This window comes from Neoarius graeffei, chromosome 5 (genome assembly GCF_027579695.1).
Source record: "Neoarius graeffei isolate fNeoGra1 chromosome 5, fNeoGra1.pri, whole genome shotgun sequence".
Classification (NCBI taxonomy): domain Eukaryota; kingdom Metazoa; phylum Chordata; class Actinopteri; order Siluriformes; family Ariidae; genus Neoarius; species Neoarius graeffei.
In genome coordinates, this window is record NC_083573.1 from 77,541,484 (window position 1) to 77,561,280 (window position 19,797).

Consider the following 19,797-nt stretch of genomic DNA (forward strand, 5'->3'; position numbering starts at 1 on the left):
ATTGTAAATAAAAACGGAATGCAATGATGTGGAAGTTTCAAAATTCCATATTTTATTCAGAATAGAACATAGATGACATATCAAATGTTTAAACTGAGAAAATGTATCATTTAAAGAGAAAAATTAGGTGATTTTAAATTTCATGACAACACCACATCTCAAAAAAGTTGGGACAAGGCCATGTTTACCACTGTGAGACATCCCCTTTTCTCTTTACAACAGTCTGTAAACGTCTGGGGACTGAGGAGACAAGTTGCTCAAGTTTAGGGATAGGAATGTTAACCCATTCTTGTCTAATGTAGGATTCTAGTTGCTCTACTGTCTTAGGTCTTTTTTGTCGCATCTTCCGTTTTATGATGCGCCAAATGTTTTCTATGAGTGAAAGATCTGGACTGCAGGCTGGCCAGTTCAGTACCCGGACCCTTCTTCTACGCAGCCATGATGCTGTAATTGATGCAGTTTGTGGTTTGGCATTGTCATGTTGGAAAATACAAGGTCTTCCCTGAAAGAGACGTCATCTGGATGGGAGCATATGTTACTCTAGAACCTGGATATACCTTTCAGCATTGATGGTGTCTTTCCAGATGTGTAAGCTGCCCATGCCACACGCACTAATGCAACCCCATACCATCAGAGATGCAGGCTTCTGAACTGAGCGCTGATAACAACTTGGATCGTCCTTCTCCTCTTTAGTCCGAATGACACGGCGTCCCTGATTTCCATAAAGAACGTCAAATTTTGATTTGTCTGACCACAGAACAGTTTTCCACTTTGCCACAGTCCATTTTAAATGAGCCTTGGCCCAGAGAAGACGTCTGCGCTTCTGGATCATATTTAGATGTGGCTTCTTCTTTGAAATATAGAGTTTTAGCTGGCAACGGCGGATGGCACGGTGAATTGTGTTCACAGATAATGTTCTCTGGAAATATTCCTGAGCCCATTTTGTGATTTCCAATACAGAAGCATGCCTGTATGTGATGCAGTGCCATCTAAGGGCCCGAAGATCACGGGCACCCAGTATGGTTTTCCGGCCTTGACCCTTACGCACAGAGATTCTTCCAAATTCTCTGAATCTTTTGATGATATTATGCACTGTAGATGATATTTTCAAACTCTTTGCAATTTTACACTGTCGAACTCCTTTCTGATATTGCTCACTATTTGTTGGCGCAGAATTAGGGGGATTGGTGATCCTCTTCCCATCTTTACTTCTGAGAGCCGCTGCCACTCCAAGATGCTCTTTTTATACCCAGTTATGTTAATGACCTATTGCCAATTGACCTAATGAGGTGCAATTTGGTCCTCCAGCTGTTCCTTTTTTGTACCTTTAACTTTTCCAGCCTCTTATTGCCCCTGTCCCAACTTTTTTGAGATGTGTTGCTGTCATGAAATTTCATATGAGCCAATATTTGGCATAAAATTTCAAAATGTCTCACTTTCGACATTTGATATGTTGTCCATGTTCTATTGTGAATACAATATCAGTTTTTGAGATTTGTAAATTATTGCATTCCGTTTTTATTTACAATTTGTACTTTGTCCCAACTTTTTTGGAATTGGGGTTGTACAGTACTTTACTGCCAAGTGCATGTCTTACTTGCTGTAAGGCAAGATCTGTAAAGTTGCTAAAAATGTTATGGCTACAAAATATTATGCCAAATTATGTGCTTTTTTATCTCATATCATCTCTAGCTGCTTTATCCTGTTCTACAGGGTCGCAGGCAAGCTGGAGCCTATCCCAGCTAACTATGGGTGAGAGGCGGGGTACACCCTGGACAAGTCACCAGGTCATCACAGGGCTGATACATAGACACAGACAACCATTCACACTCACACCTACAGTCAATTTAGAGTCACCAGTTAACCTAACCTGCATGTCTTTGGACTGTGGGGGAAACCGGAGCACCCGGAGGAAACCCACACGGACACGGGGAGAACATGCAAACTCCACACAGAAAGGCCCTTGCCGGCCCTGGGGCTCGAACCCAGGACCTTCTTGCTGTGAGGCGACAGCGCTAACCACTACACCACCGTGCCGCCTATATTATATTATATTATATTATATTATATTATATTATATTATATTATATTATATTATATTATATTATATTATAGTGGCATTGGACTGTATAAACCAGCGGTTCTCAATGTAGGCTTCATGGAGCAGAACCAGGCGTCAGTACAGTGGTGAAAATCATAAGTCAAGTTCAAAGTCGTGTGTTTTGTAAATGGATAGTTCATGAATACAAAGCTCTAAAGAAAAATGAACAAAAAAAATTGTCCACATTTGACTAAACTATGAAAGACTGTTTCTGCCACCATAATAATGAGAGAATTTTTCATATTATTTTCAATCTTATAATTACAACTTCTATCTCTTATTAAAAAAAGACTGAAGTTATAATTCTGAGAAAATGTTTATTATAATTAAGTTATAAATTAAGTTATAATTCTGAGAAAATGTTTATTATTCTGAAATAGTAAGTAATTATTATGACACAAATCATAATTATGACAGTATTTCATAATGATGATAAACATTCTCATTATTATGGCATACTATGATGAAAGCATCGTAGCAGAAACATCATCATTAAATGGTAGAGTGAGCAGCACAATCACCACTCTCTCTCCTAGTTAAGATGCTCTTAGTGTTAAGAAGCTTACGGGCGGAGGTGGAAAAACCCGGGTGCAGAAAGTAAAAACCCTGCCACATTTTTGCTCCAGCCAATTCAATGAACCAGCTGATCCTAATTACCACATCCCCTAAGCCAGGTTGATGAGCTAATTGGTGAAATTACCTGTGTTGAGAGCACAGGCAGAAGGAAAACCTAAGCAGGACTTTTACTTTGTCAATCCAGTTTTTCCACCTCTGCTTACGGGAAACCCACCCCTGGTCATTTTCCTCTGACCTCTCTTATCAACAAAGCGTTTCCACCCACAGAACTGTCGCTCACTCAGTGTTTTTTGTTTTTTGCACCATTCTGTGTAAATTCTAGAGACTGTTGTGTGTGAAAACCCCAGGAGATCAGCAGCTTCTGAAACACTCAAACCAGTCCATCTGGCTCAAACCGACACCCATGCCACAGTGAAAGCCACACTTTGAGATCACAATTTTCCCCATTCTGATGTTTGAAGTGAACATTAATTGAAGCTCTTGATTTGTATCTGCATGATTTTATGCCAATCAAGGGATTGGCTGATTAGATAACTGCATAAAACAGCAGGTGGATGGGTGTTCCTAATAAAGTGGCCAGTGAGTGTACTTCCTTCAAGATACATGAAGACAGCAAACTATATTTTTTTGAACTGCTGCATCGTAGGGCAGTGTAAGAATCATGAGAGAAGCGCGATCTACCCTCTTCCACATACATGAGTTCACAGATTATTATGATTAGCCAATGTCACTGTGATTGACGGGAGGCAGAGTATCGCATTTCACCCAGCCAGCAAGCACCAATGGTTGTGGCACTATCAGGAGTGAAGAGGTTATGACTTTACTTTTAAAGTTTTATTATAAAATTGACCAGATTGTTTTATTGTTTGTGCTTTTCCTTATTTCTGAAATAATTCAGTTATTCCATGAAATTGAATTGTACATGAGCTGAAGCTGACAAGGCACATAGTGCCAAGTTGGCTATAAGCCATGTACGACAAGATTGAGTGGAATAACTGTTTTATTCTATCTGCATTCACTGGATTTTGAGAAACAGAGCATTTTTTTTTTTGCAAATTCAATAAATAAAAACTTTATACAAAACATTCGACAAAATCATTTCTGCTTAGAATGTAAACAAACTGGCAAAATGACAGTAGCAATTTGTGGAAAATGCTGAAAAAAAAATAATCCTTGGAAAATAAAAAAGAGACTGTTTTTTACCATCAAATACTTTAATTCCCTATTTTGTCCCCCCCCCCCCCCTCCCCCTTTTGTGTGTATTTTTGGGATTTTGTTTTCGAGTAGTTTTTATTTCGTTCTTGGTTGGTTCCAACTTAAAGGTGCATTACCGCCACCGACTGAGCTGGAGTGTGGAGCAGGAGCTATTGGGGAAATCAACAACAACAACAAAAAAACTATATTCTTTTAGCTGTTTGTTTCTTTTGAATACTTGATAACAAAGTGATATATCTGACTTGATGCGCGCCGCCATTTTGTTTTTCTGTACTCATAGCATATGAGCTGATAGCCTAGTAGTAGAGTAGCCAATCAGAGTGTTTTTATTTGTATTTTTTGCAAATTCGATAAATAAAAACTTTATACAAAACATCTGACAAAATCATTTCCGCTTAGAATGTAGACAAACTGGCAAAATGACAGTAGCAATTTGTGAAAAATGCTATAATAATAATAATAATAATCATAATCTCATCTCATTATCTGTAGCCGCGTTATCCTGTTCTACAGGGTCGCAGGCGAGCTGGAGCCTATCCCAGCTGACTACGGGCGAAAGGCGGGGTACACCCTGGACAAGTCGCCAGGTCATCACAGGGCTGACACATAGACACAGACAACCATTCACACTCACATTCACACCTACGGTCAATTTAGAGTCACCAGTTAACCTAACCTGCATGTCTTTGGACTGTGGGGGAAACCGGAGCACCCGGAGGAAACCCACGCGGACACGGGGAGAACATGCAAACTCCGCACAGAAAGGCCCTCGCCGGCCACGGGGCTCGAACCCGGACCTTCTTGCTGTGAGGCGACAGCGCTAACCACTACACCACCGTGCCACCAATAATAATAATAATAAATATATATATATATATATATATATATATATATAAAAAAACTTGATGCACTCCGCCATTTTGTTTTTCTCTACTCCTAGTATATGAGCTGATAGCCTAGTAGTAGAGTAGCCAATCGGAGCGTACGATTGCTCATATCCAGTGAATGTGGATAGAATGGTATATTGAATAATACAGACACTTATATGGTAACTACTGATACAAGAAAGTAATATCAGAACCGAAGTGAAGATTTGTTCAACATGCTGATGTGAACTGTATTCTGCATTCCCCTGAACCCACTGTGGGAGAGCTCGGGGTGTTGAGCTTTTTAAAGGAGCTTTGTGTGGATGCAGAGCTCCCCCTGGCGGCCGCACAGTGAAATCGCAGCTGCTTTGGGAGGGGAAGAAAAAGGGAAAGTCTGCCGAATGGAGCCGACGGTTTCCGAGACCTGCCGCTTTTTCCGGACGTTGTTCTGTTGCAGGGTTTTTTTTTTTTCCGCCCTCTTTTTGTCCCAGAGAAACCGGTTGGGTCTGTGTGCCTGCGGTGAGCGTCTTTAAGACTGTCAGAATGAGCCTGTGTGTGTGTTTTGTGTCGGCGGACAGCATCTCGAGCAGGAGCACGGCACAGCAACAGCCTTTGTTCGGACAGAGGGAGATGTGTGCCATCCCCAGGCCACGCCATTGAATTTCCTGTGTGCTTAGTGGACATTAGGGTCCAAGCATGAAGACTTGGACAGTGGACGGTAGACAGGAACAGGACATGCACTGAGTGGGAAGGTAATGTGGGTATGAGACAAGATCTTCTCCAAGAAATATGAGAGAGAGAGAGAGACAATATCACCTGCACTTAGTGACAAAGTGACAAAACTGCTGCCACTGTCTCATCATCATCATCATCATCACAGGTAAATCCCTTATACATCACACTCAGTGTCAGAGTTAAAGATGTGTTCATGCAGTGTGTGTGTGTGTTACTGTAGAAACAGCTGTGCTGAAACAGCTGTGCTGTTTCTACAGTAACACACACACAGCTCTGTGTTTGTAGCTACATTATAACACCCTGCTCTCCAGTTTTCCTCTTTGGTTGTTTATTTACATGCTGCACTTTCTCCCATCACTAATGTGCCTCTTATGTAATGCTGGAATACACACATCCAGCCACTAGGCTGTACTAAGCACTATATCCTCCAACTTCTCCATCTTCTCATCTCATCTCATTATCTCTAGCCGCTTTATCCTGTTCTACAGGGTCGCAGGCAAGCTGGAGCCTATCCCAGCTGACTACGGGCGAAAGGCGGGGCACACCCTGGACAAGTCGCCAGGTCATCACAGGGCTGACACATAGACACAGACAACCACTCACACTCACATTCACACCTACGCTCAATTTAGAGCCACCAGTTAACCTAACCTGCATGTCTTTGGACTGTGGGGGAAACCGGAGCACCCGGAGGAAACCCACACGGACACGGGGAGAACATGCAAACTCCACACAGAAAGGCCCTCGCCGGCCACGGGGCTCGAACCCGGACCTTCTTGCTGTGAGGCGACAGTGCTAACCACTACACCACCGTGCCGCCCAAAAGTAGTTCCATTATTTTATTTTTAAAACTGAGGGCGGCACGGTGGTGTAGTGGTTAGCACTGTCGCCTCACAGCAAGAAGGCCCGGGTTCGAGCCCAGCAGCCAACGAGGGCCTTTCTGTGTGGAGTTTGCATGTTCTGCCTGAAAAAAATTTTCTAGAAGAAACCTTTATTCGTCACATGCACACTTCAAGCACAGTGAAATTCATTTTCTGCGTTTAACCCATTTGAAGCAGTGAACACACACACACCCAGAGCAGTGGGCAGCCACACTAGAGTGCCCTGGGAGCAGTACCTTGCTCAAGGGCACCTCAGCCCAAGGCCGCCCCACGTCAACCTAACTGCACGTCTTTGGACTGTGGGGAAACCCGAGCAAACCCACGCAGACACGGGGAGAATATGCAAACTCCACACACAGAAAGGTCCTCGCCGGCCGCTGGGTTCGAACCCGGAACCTTCTTGCTGTGAGGCGACCGTGCTAACCACTACACCACCGTGTCCGCATGGGTTTCCTCTGGGTGCTCCCCCAGGTTCATTGGTGGATCTAAACTGTGACCATAGGTGTGAACGTGAGTGCGAATGGTTGTTTGTGTCAGCCCTGTGATGACCTGGCGACTTGTCCAGGGTGTACCTCGCCTCTCACCCGTAGTCAGCTGGGATAGGCTCCAGCTTGCCTGCAACCCTGTAGAACAGGATAAGCAGCTACAGATGATAGATGGATGGACATTAAGAAATCCGACATTCAGAAATCTTTACAGATGGCTGGAAATGTACCGAAGCTGGATGACAGAAGTTGTAAGGCGGACTGAACAGAGCTTGTCTGAATACAACAACTGATACAACTGTCATGATTGAGATAATGAAGACTGTTTTACTTTTCTTTTTAATTTTCTAGAAGTACACTGAGGGCAGTCTGTAAGGGCATTGCATAAGACACAGCCATAAAACACACACACACACACACACACACACACACACACACACACACACACACAAAAGAAGACTGAGATATCCATTTACAAACCCACAAGTTCATAATTAACCCTCTAATGTGTCAGCTGAAACATTGCCGCTTGTGCATTTCACATTTTTCCTGTGATTTGGTGATCTATTACACTTTGTGTGTTGTGCCTTAGCACTCCTTTTCTCATGAACACAAACTCCGGTCTTAAACACAAATATTCCATCTCAACAAGTAAAATTTGGTGCAGAAGTGTGACTATGACTATATGATTTTACATTTAACTCCAAAATCAATAAAAGATACAAAAACAGAACCGAACAAGTGTTCCCAGGCAAAACAAACCTTGCCTGGTAGCACTTATGATGAATATGAAAAGAAAGAAAGCACAACTTTATTCATCACACACTTGTGAAATTCCTCTCTGCATTTAACCCATCTGGAGCAGTGAACACACATGTGAGCAATGAGCACACACACATACCCAGAGCAGTGGGCAGCCGTGCTAACAGCGCCCGGGGAGCAGTTTGGAGTTGGGTGCCTCGCTCAAGGGCACCTCAGCCCAAGGCCTTCCCATATTAACCTAACCAAAAGCAGTTTGATTATTTTATTTTTAAAACCATTCCGACATTAAGGAATCTTTACAGATGGCTGAAAATGTACCGAAGCTGGATGACAGGAGTTGTAAGGCGGACTGAACAGAGCTTGTCTGAATACGACAACTGATACAACTGAAGGAAGATATCGCAAAAAAAAAAATAATAGGTACCCTATGGGTACATGTGGCTACTGCTTATAAATAAAATTGTTTTCTGATACCATGTCCATAGCTTGCCTGCGACCCTGTAGAACAGGATAAAGCAGCTAGAGATAATGGATGTGTGTGTATATATATGACCCAAACTCTTATTTCCTGGAAATGGCCCAACGCTAGAGCTCAGTGGAACGCACTTTCCCTCTGCAATAAGTATAAACATGTCTGAAAGTGGGCGGCACGGTGGTGTAGTGGTTAGCGCTGTCCCCTCACAGCAAGAAGGTTCTGGGTTCGAGCCCAGTGGCTGGCAAGGGCCTTTCTTTGTGGAGTTTGCATGTTCTCCTCGTGTCTGTGTGGGTTTTCTCTGGGTGCTCCGGTTTCCCAAGACATGCAGGTTAGGTCAATTGGTGGCTCTAAATTGACCGTAGGTGTGAATGTGAGTGTGAATGGTTGTTTGTCTCTGTGTCAGCCCTGCGATGACCTGGTGACTTGTCCAGGGTGTACCCCATAGTCAGCTGGGATAGGCTCCAGCTTGCCTGCAACCCTGTAGAACAGGATAAGCAGCTACAGATAATGGATGGATGGATGGATGGATGGATGTCTGAAAGCGATTTCTTTAGTCTAGTCCATTTAGTTTGAATGGTGAACCAAATTGTATACACTCTCCGGCCATTTTAATCGGAACACTGTATGCACATGCGCAGTGCGCGACTGTTACACTTTTACATTCTTACAGAACGACGACCTAGTGGCTAGCGCCTCTATATGAGGCAGTAGCCACAACAAAAATGATTTTGATCTTTTTGGTGACCTTGACTGGATGACCCTCAAAATATTGGAGGTTCTATTTGAGACCAATGCCCATCTATCCTGAAAGTTTCATGAAGATTGATCCAGTTGTTTTCCCATCATATCGTTTACAAAAAAAAACCAAAGAAACCCAACCGAAAACAATATCTCACCCCCTGGTGGACTCCATCCCGGGCAAGGTAATAAATAACTACAGCATTAAGTAACCAATAACAAAGTGAACACTGGTGAATAATAACCAAGAAAAAGTCAAGGTTATTATTTAAATAATACTGGCTGGCTTTGAGTGGTATATCAGATATATTTCATTCAGCTAGCACGATACTGAACGAGTCAAAGACGAGTTCGGTATCATGCTAGCTGAATGGAATATATCTGATATACCACTCAAAGCCAGCCAGTATTATTATTATTATTATTATTATTATTATTATTATACATACACATTCCTTTCTGGTGTTTGATGCATCTTTCTCTTTCAAAAATCTCTCAAAATCTTCCGTATTTAACGAAGCAAACCTGGTGGCCATGTTTGTTTACAAATTGTCACAGTCGCTCGCTAGTGCGGAAATTTTACGTCTCCGATGTGTGATGTCATGTTGTCTTGACAACCATGCAATATTGTAAACCATATTCAACGCTCATTCTCCATTGGGTAGAGTGACGTAATACACATAGGATAAGCGATATGTTAACAATATTGCATACTGTTGAACCAAATGAATGAAATCCGCTAGACGGGAATAGAACACGTTTTTATTCCATTGAAAATGTGTCATGTATGTATAATAATCACCGATATTCACTGAGCCTGAGGTGGATAATTGTATTAGTATAAATACACAGGTGATTATTTCAAATAAAAATTTTTAAAATCATATTAAAAATAATTGATTTCAAACTTCAAAAACAGCATGCAAATGTAATGTGTGCAGACATGTCACTTATCCATGCTGACCCACATAAAATACTTTGTTTTGAAATACCTTACAAGCATTTAGCAGATGCTCTTATCCAGAGCGACGTACAACGTACCCAGAGCAGCCTGGGGGGCAATTAGGGGTTAAGTACCTTGCTCAAGGGCACTTCAGCCATTCCTGCTGGTCCAGAGAATTGAACCAGCAACCTTTTGGTCCCAAAGCTGCTTCTCTATCCTTTAGGCCCTAAATCACAAGTCCACCTTACCTTTGAATAGTTTTAGACCAAACTTCGTAGCATCTTGAGTGCGTCTAGGAACAGCGTTTTCTTTCATAATTTCTAATTCTTCCTCACTTACAGTGACAAAGCGATTGGCCACCATTTTGTCGAGTTGCTTGAGGTGATTGGTCGAGAGATTCATACTATTTCTCAATAATCAGCGCACGCGATTTCCTATAATCACCTCCGTATTTATACTAATGGTAAATATTCACCAATGGGCTGGTGTGATGTAGCCTGATTGGAAGTGGATTACTTTCCTGTAACAGCACATCCTGACCTGTTTCATTAAGCACCATCACATGAGAGGGAGTACTGATATTCAGTTTCACAGTGTAGGTGCAATAGGCTTATCAAATCAGTCTCATGTAAAAAGGGATCAGTCTCATAAATGTATTAATCATTAAGTCAAGTGTCTAATAGTTTATAGCTAAACTATTAAAATCACTGGAATAACTTGATGTTGCTATAGTTTATTGAGTATTGTAGCTCTAATGTAATATGTTTATATTTATAACATTCATATAACAACCACATGGGCAAAGGCAATTGGAATACTTGTTTGGCAGAGGTTGGCACTCAGTGGATGTTGTAGCAATAAACAGGACACAGTTTATTCCAAAGATACAATTTATTGAAATAGCTGACATGAATTAGCAAACTAATACTGATTAGATATAGCAACAATAGCAGCCAAGGAATAATTCAATATAAATGGTGATACAATGTATACAAATAAGAATCAGTAGTGTATATGATGATAATTAAGGCACTAATGGTGATCAGAAGTAATAAGCTATATGCCAGTGTTACAGTGTAGGGGCAAGTGGATGTTAAAATGTGATAGGGAAATCACATGTTTGTGTGTCTGTGTGAGGGTGTGTGTGTGTGCGTGTATGGAATGCGAATGGAATGCACGAGCCTTGTGCTAGGCCCCACCTAGAGGGGGATGGCCAACAAGGAGAGTGTGAAAAGGGGAGACAAAGGATCTGTAGTTTAAACTAGTCTCGGCTAGGCCTTAAACCCAAATTCTACTCAACCCTTAGCTACTCCTGAAATCCCAATGTTGAGAAGTGTAGTATGACGGAGGGAGTTAAAAAGAGAGAGAGAGAGAGAACGCATGCACGATCTAACTAAATACAGATAGTAAACAAAGTAAATCAAACAACACGCGGTCTAAGACCGACTTTCATGTGAATCAAAATGCGTACATTTAAACCATAAATGAATTCAAATAAACAACACTCTTCACATTAACAAGCCACAAATAAGACTAACAATTGCCCAGATGCCAGCCTTACTTGAGATCGCTCTTGTTTGGCGACTGAAAGTTCGCCGTCTGTTATCTGAAGACAGCGCAGAGCGCAGGTCCAGGGAGGAAACAGTTCTGTTCCTTTCACTTTTACAGCTCGTCAGCTGAAGATCTTTGGTGTCCCGTCAGTCATCCGATGATCTGGAAGGAATCTTGTTTGTAGTTCGTCAACGTTGAGAAAGGGAAAAGGGATCCGGTCGCCAGAACACTCAACCAATCAGACTAGTGCACTGGAACTAACTGTTGTATAATTCCTCTTATACCATCACAACAATTTACCAATTTTCTAAAACATATTAATAAGTGACACGTTGTAATTTTTAACCATTTATAGTTACATTTAATACTTTGGAATGTCCGTGACCATGAGACAAACGATTTTCTGTTATCACTTGCGTTATAGTAGCTTCTCCTCTCACCAGCGTCTTTTTTCTCTTTCTCCTCTTGATGTTAATAAGACAGAAACCTCATCTTGTCATGAAACCTTCACTGTTAGAAATAGGGGTACAGTAGGAGTCCATTTCTGTCCCGCAAGGTACAATCTACACTAATGTACCCCCTAGGGCTCATTATTGGACCTCAAGGTAACTATTACCCCTTTTCCACCAAATCAGTTCCAGGGCTGGTTCGGGGCCGATGCTGGTTCACAACTTGTTCAACTTGCGAGCCAGCTGAGAACCAGTTTGCTTTTCCGTAGCTCGCAGTACTAATGGAAGCCACGTCATTACGTCGCTGTATACGTCACTACGTTTGCATAAACCTTGGCGTGAATATCGAAGCAAAAACAACACGGAAGAAGCAGCAGCAGCAGCAACAACAATAGTAATAATGGATGACTTCGCGTTTGTACAGCTGCTGCTTCTCGTCGCTTAAAAATGGCGATCTTTCGCGGTCTTGTTGTTGGTCTTAACAACCCCCCACCCCCCCGACATAAGCGGTTCTTTCCTCTGGCCCAGCAGAGAGTTGGTGCTAGCCTGGAACCGGTTTTTCTGGCCCCAGAGCCAGTTCTTTGTCAGTGGAAACAGAAAACCCAGTTCCAAACCAAGCACTGGCCCCGAACCAGCCCTGGAACTACTTTAGTGGAAAAAGGGCATATGTGTACCTTTTTAGGGCCAAAACGGTACATATATGTTCCCAAGCAGTATATAAAGGGTATAAAAAAGTAGCCTAGAGGGTACTGCCCCAGTGACAAGCCATTGTACCTCTAAAGGTACGTAAACATACTTTATTTTCTGAGTGTTCTGTCCTGAAGACTCTCTTGTGGTGGAAAACCTACTGACTGTTACAAAGAGCTAATATTCAAGACTGCTTTCAGAAATGATAAATAACCTCACAGAAAAGTTCACCATCTCATGGATTGTCTGGGGTTTTTTTTTGTAGTTAAATAAGACCACTTTCAAAATCCACTTATTACTAGCCTCAGAATTCTACAGATGGTCTGCTGTACAAATCCCTGTGAAAGAATTGTTTCTATAGAAGCGATAATGTATTAGAGTGCGCATTAAGATAAAGCTATCATTCGAATTATAGCCAACACTACTGTAAGAGCCATGCTGTTATACAAAACTAAACAACACGTGACCGGACAATTAGAGAAACATCTCTGAGCTATAAGACTCTTTATGAACTGATAAAAAATGGATGGAATGTTCTTGTGTGTTTAGACTCTATACAGTATGAACGAGTTTGTGCTCATTTTCATCATTAGTGCATGAAAGGAGTAAGCACAATCCTGCAGAACACCTCTTCACTGACTCACTGTCATGAGTAGACAGTTTCAAGGACATCAGAAGTTTATTTCCAGTTGCGTAGGACACCGTAGCTGACGTCTGTCTTTTTGCCTCCGGGCAGAATAAACCATGGTTTCACTGACTCTCGAGGCAGTGGTAATAATAGATTAGTAGGCGTGCCGAGAGCGTGTTATTTCAGGGAGTGTTTGTGAAGTCTTTTGCCAAAGATAATTTGGAAAGGTAATTCACTGATTCTGATATAACAGTCTATAGCAGAAATGGTTCCAGCTCTCTCATATTTGCCCTGTTAGACATTGTCTTCTTTGGAGAGGAAGAGAGAAGACGGATGAGATAGACTGTAAGTTTCTAACATGATGTCTTTCTCTCTTTCATTCTTTTTTTTGTTTATCTCCCCTGTTCTTATGGCAGCATTAAAGGGTGAATCCAAAGCCAGGTGCAACTCGCCGGACTCCATACCACACAGCAGACGGCTTTTCACTGACCTCCAACCTTGAGCTATGACGTCCCCACCTTCTCCTCTGGCTTCCCCTTGTCCTTGCCCTCCTCCCCCTCCCTCGCTTCCCTCATCCCCTGCCCCATCTTCTCCTGCGCCCTCCACTGTCCCGGCACCTCCCTCGCTGCCCCCTACAGGTGAGGTAATGGTGATGGCCTTGGGAAGGAAGAAACAGAGGCTCTTCATCGCACTTTCCATCTTGCCCAACCTCTTCTTGGCCTTCCTGCTGTCTTCTGACCCACTGTTGACCCTGGCGTCACCCCATCACTGTCATCTGTCGGTGTCCAACCCCACAGATGAGATGCTAAATGTCTCACTGCCCTGGGAGAAGGGTACTAGGGAAGGTGACAGTGGGGGGCTCTCCCAGTGCACCCAGTACACGTTTGTTAATGGCACTCGCTCTGGTGTAGTGGACTGTGAAGCTGGGTGGGACTTTAACGTTACAGAAGGCCTGAGGAATAACATTGTCACTGAGGTACTCTTTTACTAATTTCATTGACTTTACTATGAAGGTGTCACCACCATGTGTGTGTGTGTGTATATACACAGTACTGTGCATCTAAAGAAATGCTGTAGAACAAAAATGGCTTAAAATAATGAAATGTTTCAACATTACAAAAATACTATAAACAGCAGTAAGCCATAATAAATGAAACAAAGCCAGTATTTGGTGTAAGACGACCCTTTGCTTTAAAAAAAAAATAGTAGTCTCAGGTACAATGAGTGCAGTTGTATGCGGAAATGAGCTGTAGGTTTTACTGAGCGTCTTACAGAACCAGCCCCAGTTCTTCTGGACACTTTGACTGTCACACTCGCTTCTTCATTTTGCACCAAAACCCAGCAGCCTTCGTTATGTTTTCTTTTTTCATCTGAAAAGCAGTCTCTTATGTAATATACTGCTGAGATACAAACTTTTTCTTCCTTTAACATTTAATTTTGTGCTGGGAAACAAACTTTTGGACTCTCAAATGTTTTTGTACTGACTCAATGTAGAAATCATAAAATAGAAATCTATAACAAAGTTTGTATGAAAAATGATACAATATACAATACAGTACAATCATACAGTTTTAAAATATTTAATTTATTTAACACTATATATCGGCGGCACGGTGGTGTAGTGGTTGGCACTGTTGCCTTACAGCAAGAAGGTCCTGGGTTCGAGCTCAGTGGCCGGCGAGGGCCTTTCTGTGCAGAGTTTGCATGTTCTCCCCGTGTCCGCGTGGGTTTCCTCCGGGTGCTCCGGTTTCTCCCACAGTCCAAAGACATGCAGGTTAGGTTAACTGGTGACTCTAAATTGAGCGTAGGTGTGAATGTGAGTGCGAATGGTTGTCTGTGTCTATGTGTCAGCCCTGTGATGACCTGGCGACTTGTCCAGGGTGTACCCTGCCTTTCGCCCATAGTCAGCTAGGATAGGCTCCAGCTTGCCCACGACCCTGCCCAGAATAAGCGGCTATGGATGGATAATAATATTTATTAATGATATTTTGATTTAAATTAATATTTCAATAATGTTAGAAACATCATCTTTGAATACATTTAAATAACATTTTACAGAGCAGAAATTTTAAGTTGTAATTATAATAGGAAAATTTAGAGGTTTAACAATCCTTTGTATTTCATCGTTATTAACGAAGTACAGTTCTTAGAGTAAGATTTTCATTTATACCTCTTCAAATTTCCAAGTAGTACAGCTAAAACTACACCTAATATGATTTTCTTGGCAGTATGTGTTATTCTGACTGATGATATTGAGCAGGATTTCATGTATGTTTGACGACATTCTTGTATAAATATAATACAGTTATCTATCCTACTGTCTCGGATAAAGCCATGAAATTCATCTTTTGATTATTTTGAAAACCTTTTTTTGTCCATGACCCATATGCGTATTATTGTCAAATTTTGGGAGTAAACGATTTGACAATAGCCTGGCGTTCTGTCATGCTTTATTCCAACGCTGAGTGTCCTTTCTCCAGCAGAGGCGTGTTGGAAACACAGTCTTCCTCTCATTAGCATTTGTTAACATACATGTCAACCTATACGGAATGTCCGTATTTTATACGGATTTGATTCAATAAACGTAGTATACGGGCGTACAAATAAAGTTATACGGATTCTTTTAAAAAAACTTCAGTATTTATTTAGAGCTATAATCAATTCCCACGATGATAAAAGAGCGCATAACATTTACAAACGTACTGTACACCACAGAAAGCACAAACAGCCAGTAAAGAGTCTTATGAAATCGCGCGTTATCTTGTGGTAGCAAGACTTCGTTCCACTTTTGATCATGCGCACACCACATTGCGAGAATCCCGCCAACCGGGAAGTAACATTTTGTTTGAAACGCATATTTCCACCTGAGCGACTTTCACTAGCGACTGAAAAGATTCTGAATGGGCACTCCGGCAAGATCAACACAGACACTTGCTGTGACATGCAGCCTAGTGAGGTATTGGTGCGGACTGCTAAAAAAAAGCTGTCATGGAGTACAATTCAGAACATTAGAGTGACACTTTGTGTTTTTGTCAAACATTGGAGCTTTGTATTCATTCTGAAGTTTTATTGTTATTAATATTGAATAAAAAGTAACTTGGATATATCATTGTTAATTATCATTCAAATTTTAGGTAAATTATTTTAATTTGCATCTTATAAGGATTTTATAAGGGAAATACAGATTTTGGAGGTTGGTTATACAGGTTTGATTGACCAAAGGTTGACATGCATGTGTTAAGCATAATTTTTTTTGCACTTTAAACCATCGTGACGTACTCGAGGGTTTACCTAATACGCAATATCGTTCTGCCACAAAATGATTTCATCTTTGAGGATTACTTTACACTTGAATTAATGCACCATTTGCTAATATGAATAGCTGGTACTTGGCATGCTGTGGGAATGGTGTTAGTTTGAAAATCTGAGCCTACAAAACCAAACCGTGTACATGTTCATACTCTGAGTGTACAGACGACTGGAATTGTGTCACTATGCCAGAATACACAAACCTCTGAGGTGTGTTTTTAGCTTGTGTGCGTGCGCGCGTGTATTTCCGTGTGCCATGAGAAGATTCTGTGTCTCACTCAGTGCATTTACATGCACATGGAGAAAATCACATTTCTGCCGTAGCTCGACTGAAATCGAAGTTCTAAATGCCATGGAAACACCTTCGCTCGGCTGAAATCGAACCGAACTGGATTTCTCGTAATCGAGCTACGCGACCTAGATTATGCGATTGTAGCCGAGCTACTTAGTGCATGTAAACCATATTGAGCTACGTAGTCGAGCTACTTACTTCAGCACTGCCCCTTCCGGGAGTGACGAGTGACGAGACCACAAGCGGGAAACACAACAGCCTCGGTCGGCATGACAACAGTAGTAGAAACGTGCACTTCTGGAGCAATGAGGAGATAGAGTTCATGCTCATTCAGCTTAAGGAGTTGAATATATATATATATATATATATATATATATATATATATAAAATATCTCGATGTTGCTGTCGTCGTCGTTCTTCTTGTGAACACGGAACTGATAACTGTTTATACTCTTGAATAGCTCTTCTTCATGACGACAACCGGAAGTGTACCAACACGATGGGGCGTGTAGCGCCACCTGTGGCTCGGGTGCACAATGTACCTCACACAATAGCTCGATTTCCTTGTGTGCATGTAGGATTGGATTTCTCTGGCACCCCTGCTGGAGAGCAATTCCAGTGTTATGGACGTGACACTTGAACTCAAAATGGCAACAAATGACCCAGTGCATGTTTTATTGTCTCCCAGTATTTAAACAGGTGTTGCATATTTTAAGGCTGTACCATACTGGAGAAGTGATAGAACAAGAACAATTCCCATAGTACATCTAGGGCATGCCAGAAAATGCCAATAAAAGATGCGTTATGGATGTGACAGAAAAAGTATCACTTTTCTTGGGTGACTGTACATTTTTATCAAACTCTGTGAAATCGTAAACCTAATGTCGAAATGGAGATATCCATTTGATAGAGGGGTCCAAGGTGAATATTAAAAAATCTTTGTTTAAAATATTTTGTATTTCATGCAGAGTTTCGGAAGGAAAAGTCAGCGTTATGGATGTGACGAAATTCCGTTATGGATGTGACGCGTCTGAAATAGACATGGCATATGTTTAGAAAATCAGCGATTTAACCACCATAACCCTTTGAAAAACTCTCTAAATATCAGCTAAAACTATCAAAGTTCTTAAATAATATTTAGGATGGCTATTGTTTTGCTGTTTTGTGGATTTTAGCATACATTTCTGTGGCTTGTGGCAATAATATAGAATTGTGCATGATCAAAGTTGATTTTAGCTTGGGTTTTACATTATAAGAAAGAAAGACTGACAGTGACACATTAGGTTGGTTACAAATTGGTTCAACTTATTCACATCTGTAAAATACAGGCCTAGGTGATATCTCTGGGAGTGGTTTTGATGTATTACATGTTGCTTTATTTTTGCATGGTGAGGTTGACATTTACATGGAATTGCCCTGGGACCCTTAGCTCGATTACCGACAGTAGCTCGATTTGGATGTGCATGTAAATGCACTGACTGAAGTTCACTGCTTTGTTCAGCATCCTGTGGTGTTTATCCTGCATATTTCTAGCATGTTTTCCCCAGTGCCTGCTTAGAGAGTTAAAGCACAGGGCATAAGCAGGCACAGCTTATGGAAACTTGAAAATAATTTGCTTCATACATCACCTAGCGACCACTGTGGATATTATGGGAGTCGAACAACCTTAAGAGACTTGCAGTAATACCTTAAAGTGGAACTTCAGCATTTTAGTTGCTGCTGGAAGTTGAACACATTTGTGTAGATACTCTCATCATTTTGGTTTGTTTAATCATTTAACAACTAGCGTTAGTCGTTATTGCCATTTTCAGGGTGTGGACAGGCGGAAAAAGCTAAACATAGCAAGAGCTGCATTCTTATCATCATTACTGTGTGCACTGTAATCTGCTTTGGAACTTGTTTGATGAGTTTCCACCCAGACTTTTCCACATGCTTTGCATTTTTCCTGATCGGCCAAAACACACCACTGAGGACAGAGAGAACTGTGTATTATCTGGTTGATTACGCAGTACTTTTAAGCCATGCTCGAAGACCTAAATTATTCTCAGTTGATTTATCTCGATCTTTATCTTGTCTCTATAATCAGTTCGGTTTGCTTTTGTTTTTTTGTTGCTGTAGATTGAATACATTCTTTATGAACATGTGTAATAAAACAATTAACAAATTGAAATGGGATTGAAATTCAGTTAAACGGAGGAAAGGAATTATCCTTTTCCTTAGTGTTTTTTTTTTAACTTTCTATGAGCTATAATATCTGATTAAAATAGCAGCACTGCATTACCATATCCTCTTGTCATGAAACTGTCATTTCCTCACTTCCTGTCTGCATGGCTTCTGTCTTGGCAGTGGAATCTGGTGTGCTCTGAGTATTGGCTGGTCCCAGTGGAGGAAGTGTGCTTCATACTGGGTATCCTCATAGGCTGCCTGGGCCTTGGATATGTTGCTGACCGGTGAGAAGCACTGCAAGAACACAAAAGATCTAATTACGTTGTGTTTCGCAGGCTGGGCATTAATATGTCTATAGTATTGTATAGTATGAGATATATCATGATGATGCAAAAAAAAAAAAAAGTCTAAAACGATGTTGAAATTACAATTATTAATCAGTCATGTGTCTGGCTAAATGTCCTGGTGTAGAATGTCTCCGTAATGGTTTGTCCCTTCCTCAGATTGGGCCGGCTGAAGACCCTGCTAATCTCTCTCACTTTGTCTGTGGTTTTTGGCATACTGGTGTGTGTGTCTCCCTCACCCCCCATGTTCATCGCCATGCGGTTCTGCTTGGCCGCAGCCACTGCTGGCATTTATCTCGTGTTATATATTGCACGTAAGTAGAGTGCATCTTGAAAGAGATATTCATCAAATGAGTAAGTCTGGCATGTATGAGTAGAGCTAAAACTCACAGGTCGTTAGTTCTTCTGTTGATTCCTCTGTTGACACATGAATTCATGACAGGAGATGCATTTTTCTGATTCAGGAATAAAATACTTCAGGATGTGATGATGTAGAAAAGTAATCAGTGCAGGGATGGTGTGACGCAGGTTGTAATACCACCCTGAAGTTTCGTATTAGCTCATCCGGCTGACAGGCGATGAGCTTATGCCATC

The 19,797-nt window shown here is 41.5% G+C and overlaps 1 protein-coding gene across 3 annotated transcripts in view; it reads left to right on the forward strand.

The window, feature by feature from the left end:
• The first annotated feature begins 5,249 nt into the window (after positions 1–5,249).
• The window catches only part of slc22a17 (solute carrier family 22 member 17), a 28,665-nt gene continuing 14,117 nt past the window's right edge, over positions 5,250–19,797 (forward strand). Inside the window, exons 1-4 of one of the 3 annotated variants that reach the window (XM_060922435.1) lie at positions 5,250–5,638; positions 13,509–14,068; positions 19,040–19,143; positions 19,363–19,517. In XM_060922435.1, the coding sequence (XP_060778418.1) occupies positions 13,598–14,068; positions 19,040–19,143; positions 19,363–19,517 (730 nt within the window). In that variant the 5' untranslated portion in view covers positions 5,250–5,638; positions 13,509–13,597. Of the gene's footprint in view, positions 5,639–7,003; positions 7,111–8,964; positions 9,020–13,508; positions 14,069–19,039; positions 19,144–19,362; positions 19,518–19,797 lie in introns of those variants that run through there. The other 2 variants (XM_060922436.1, XM_060922437.1) reach the window with 2 other exon arrangements.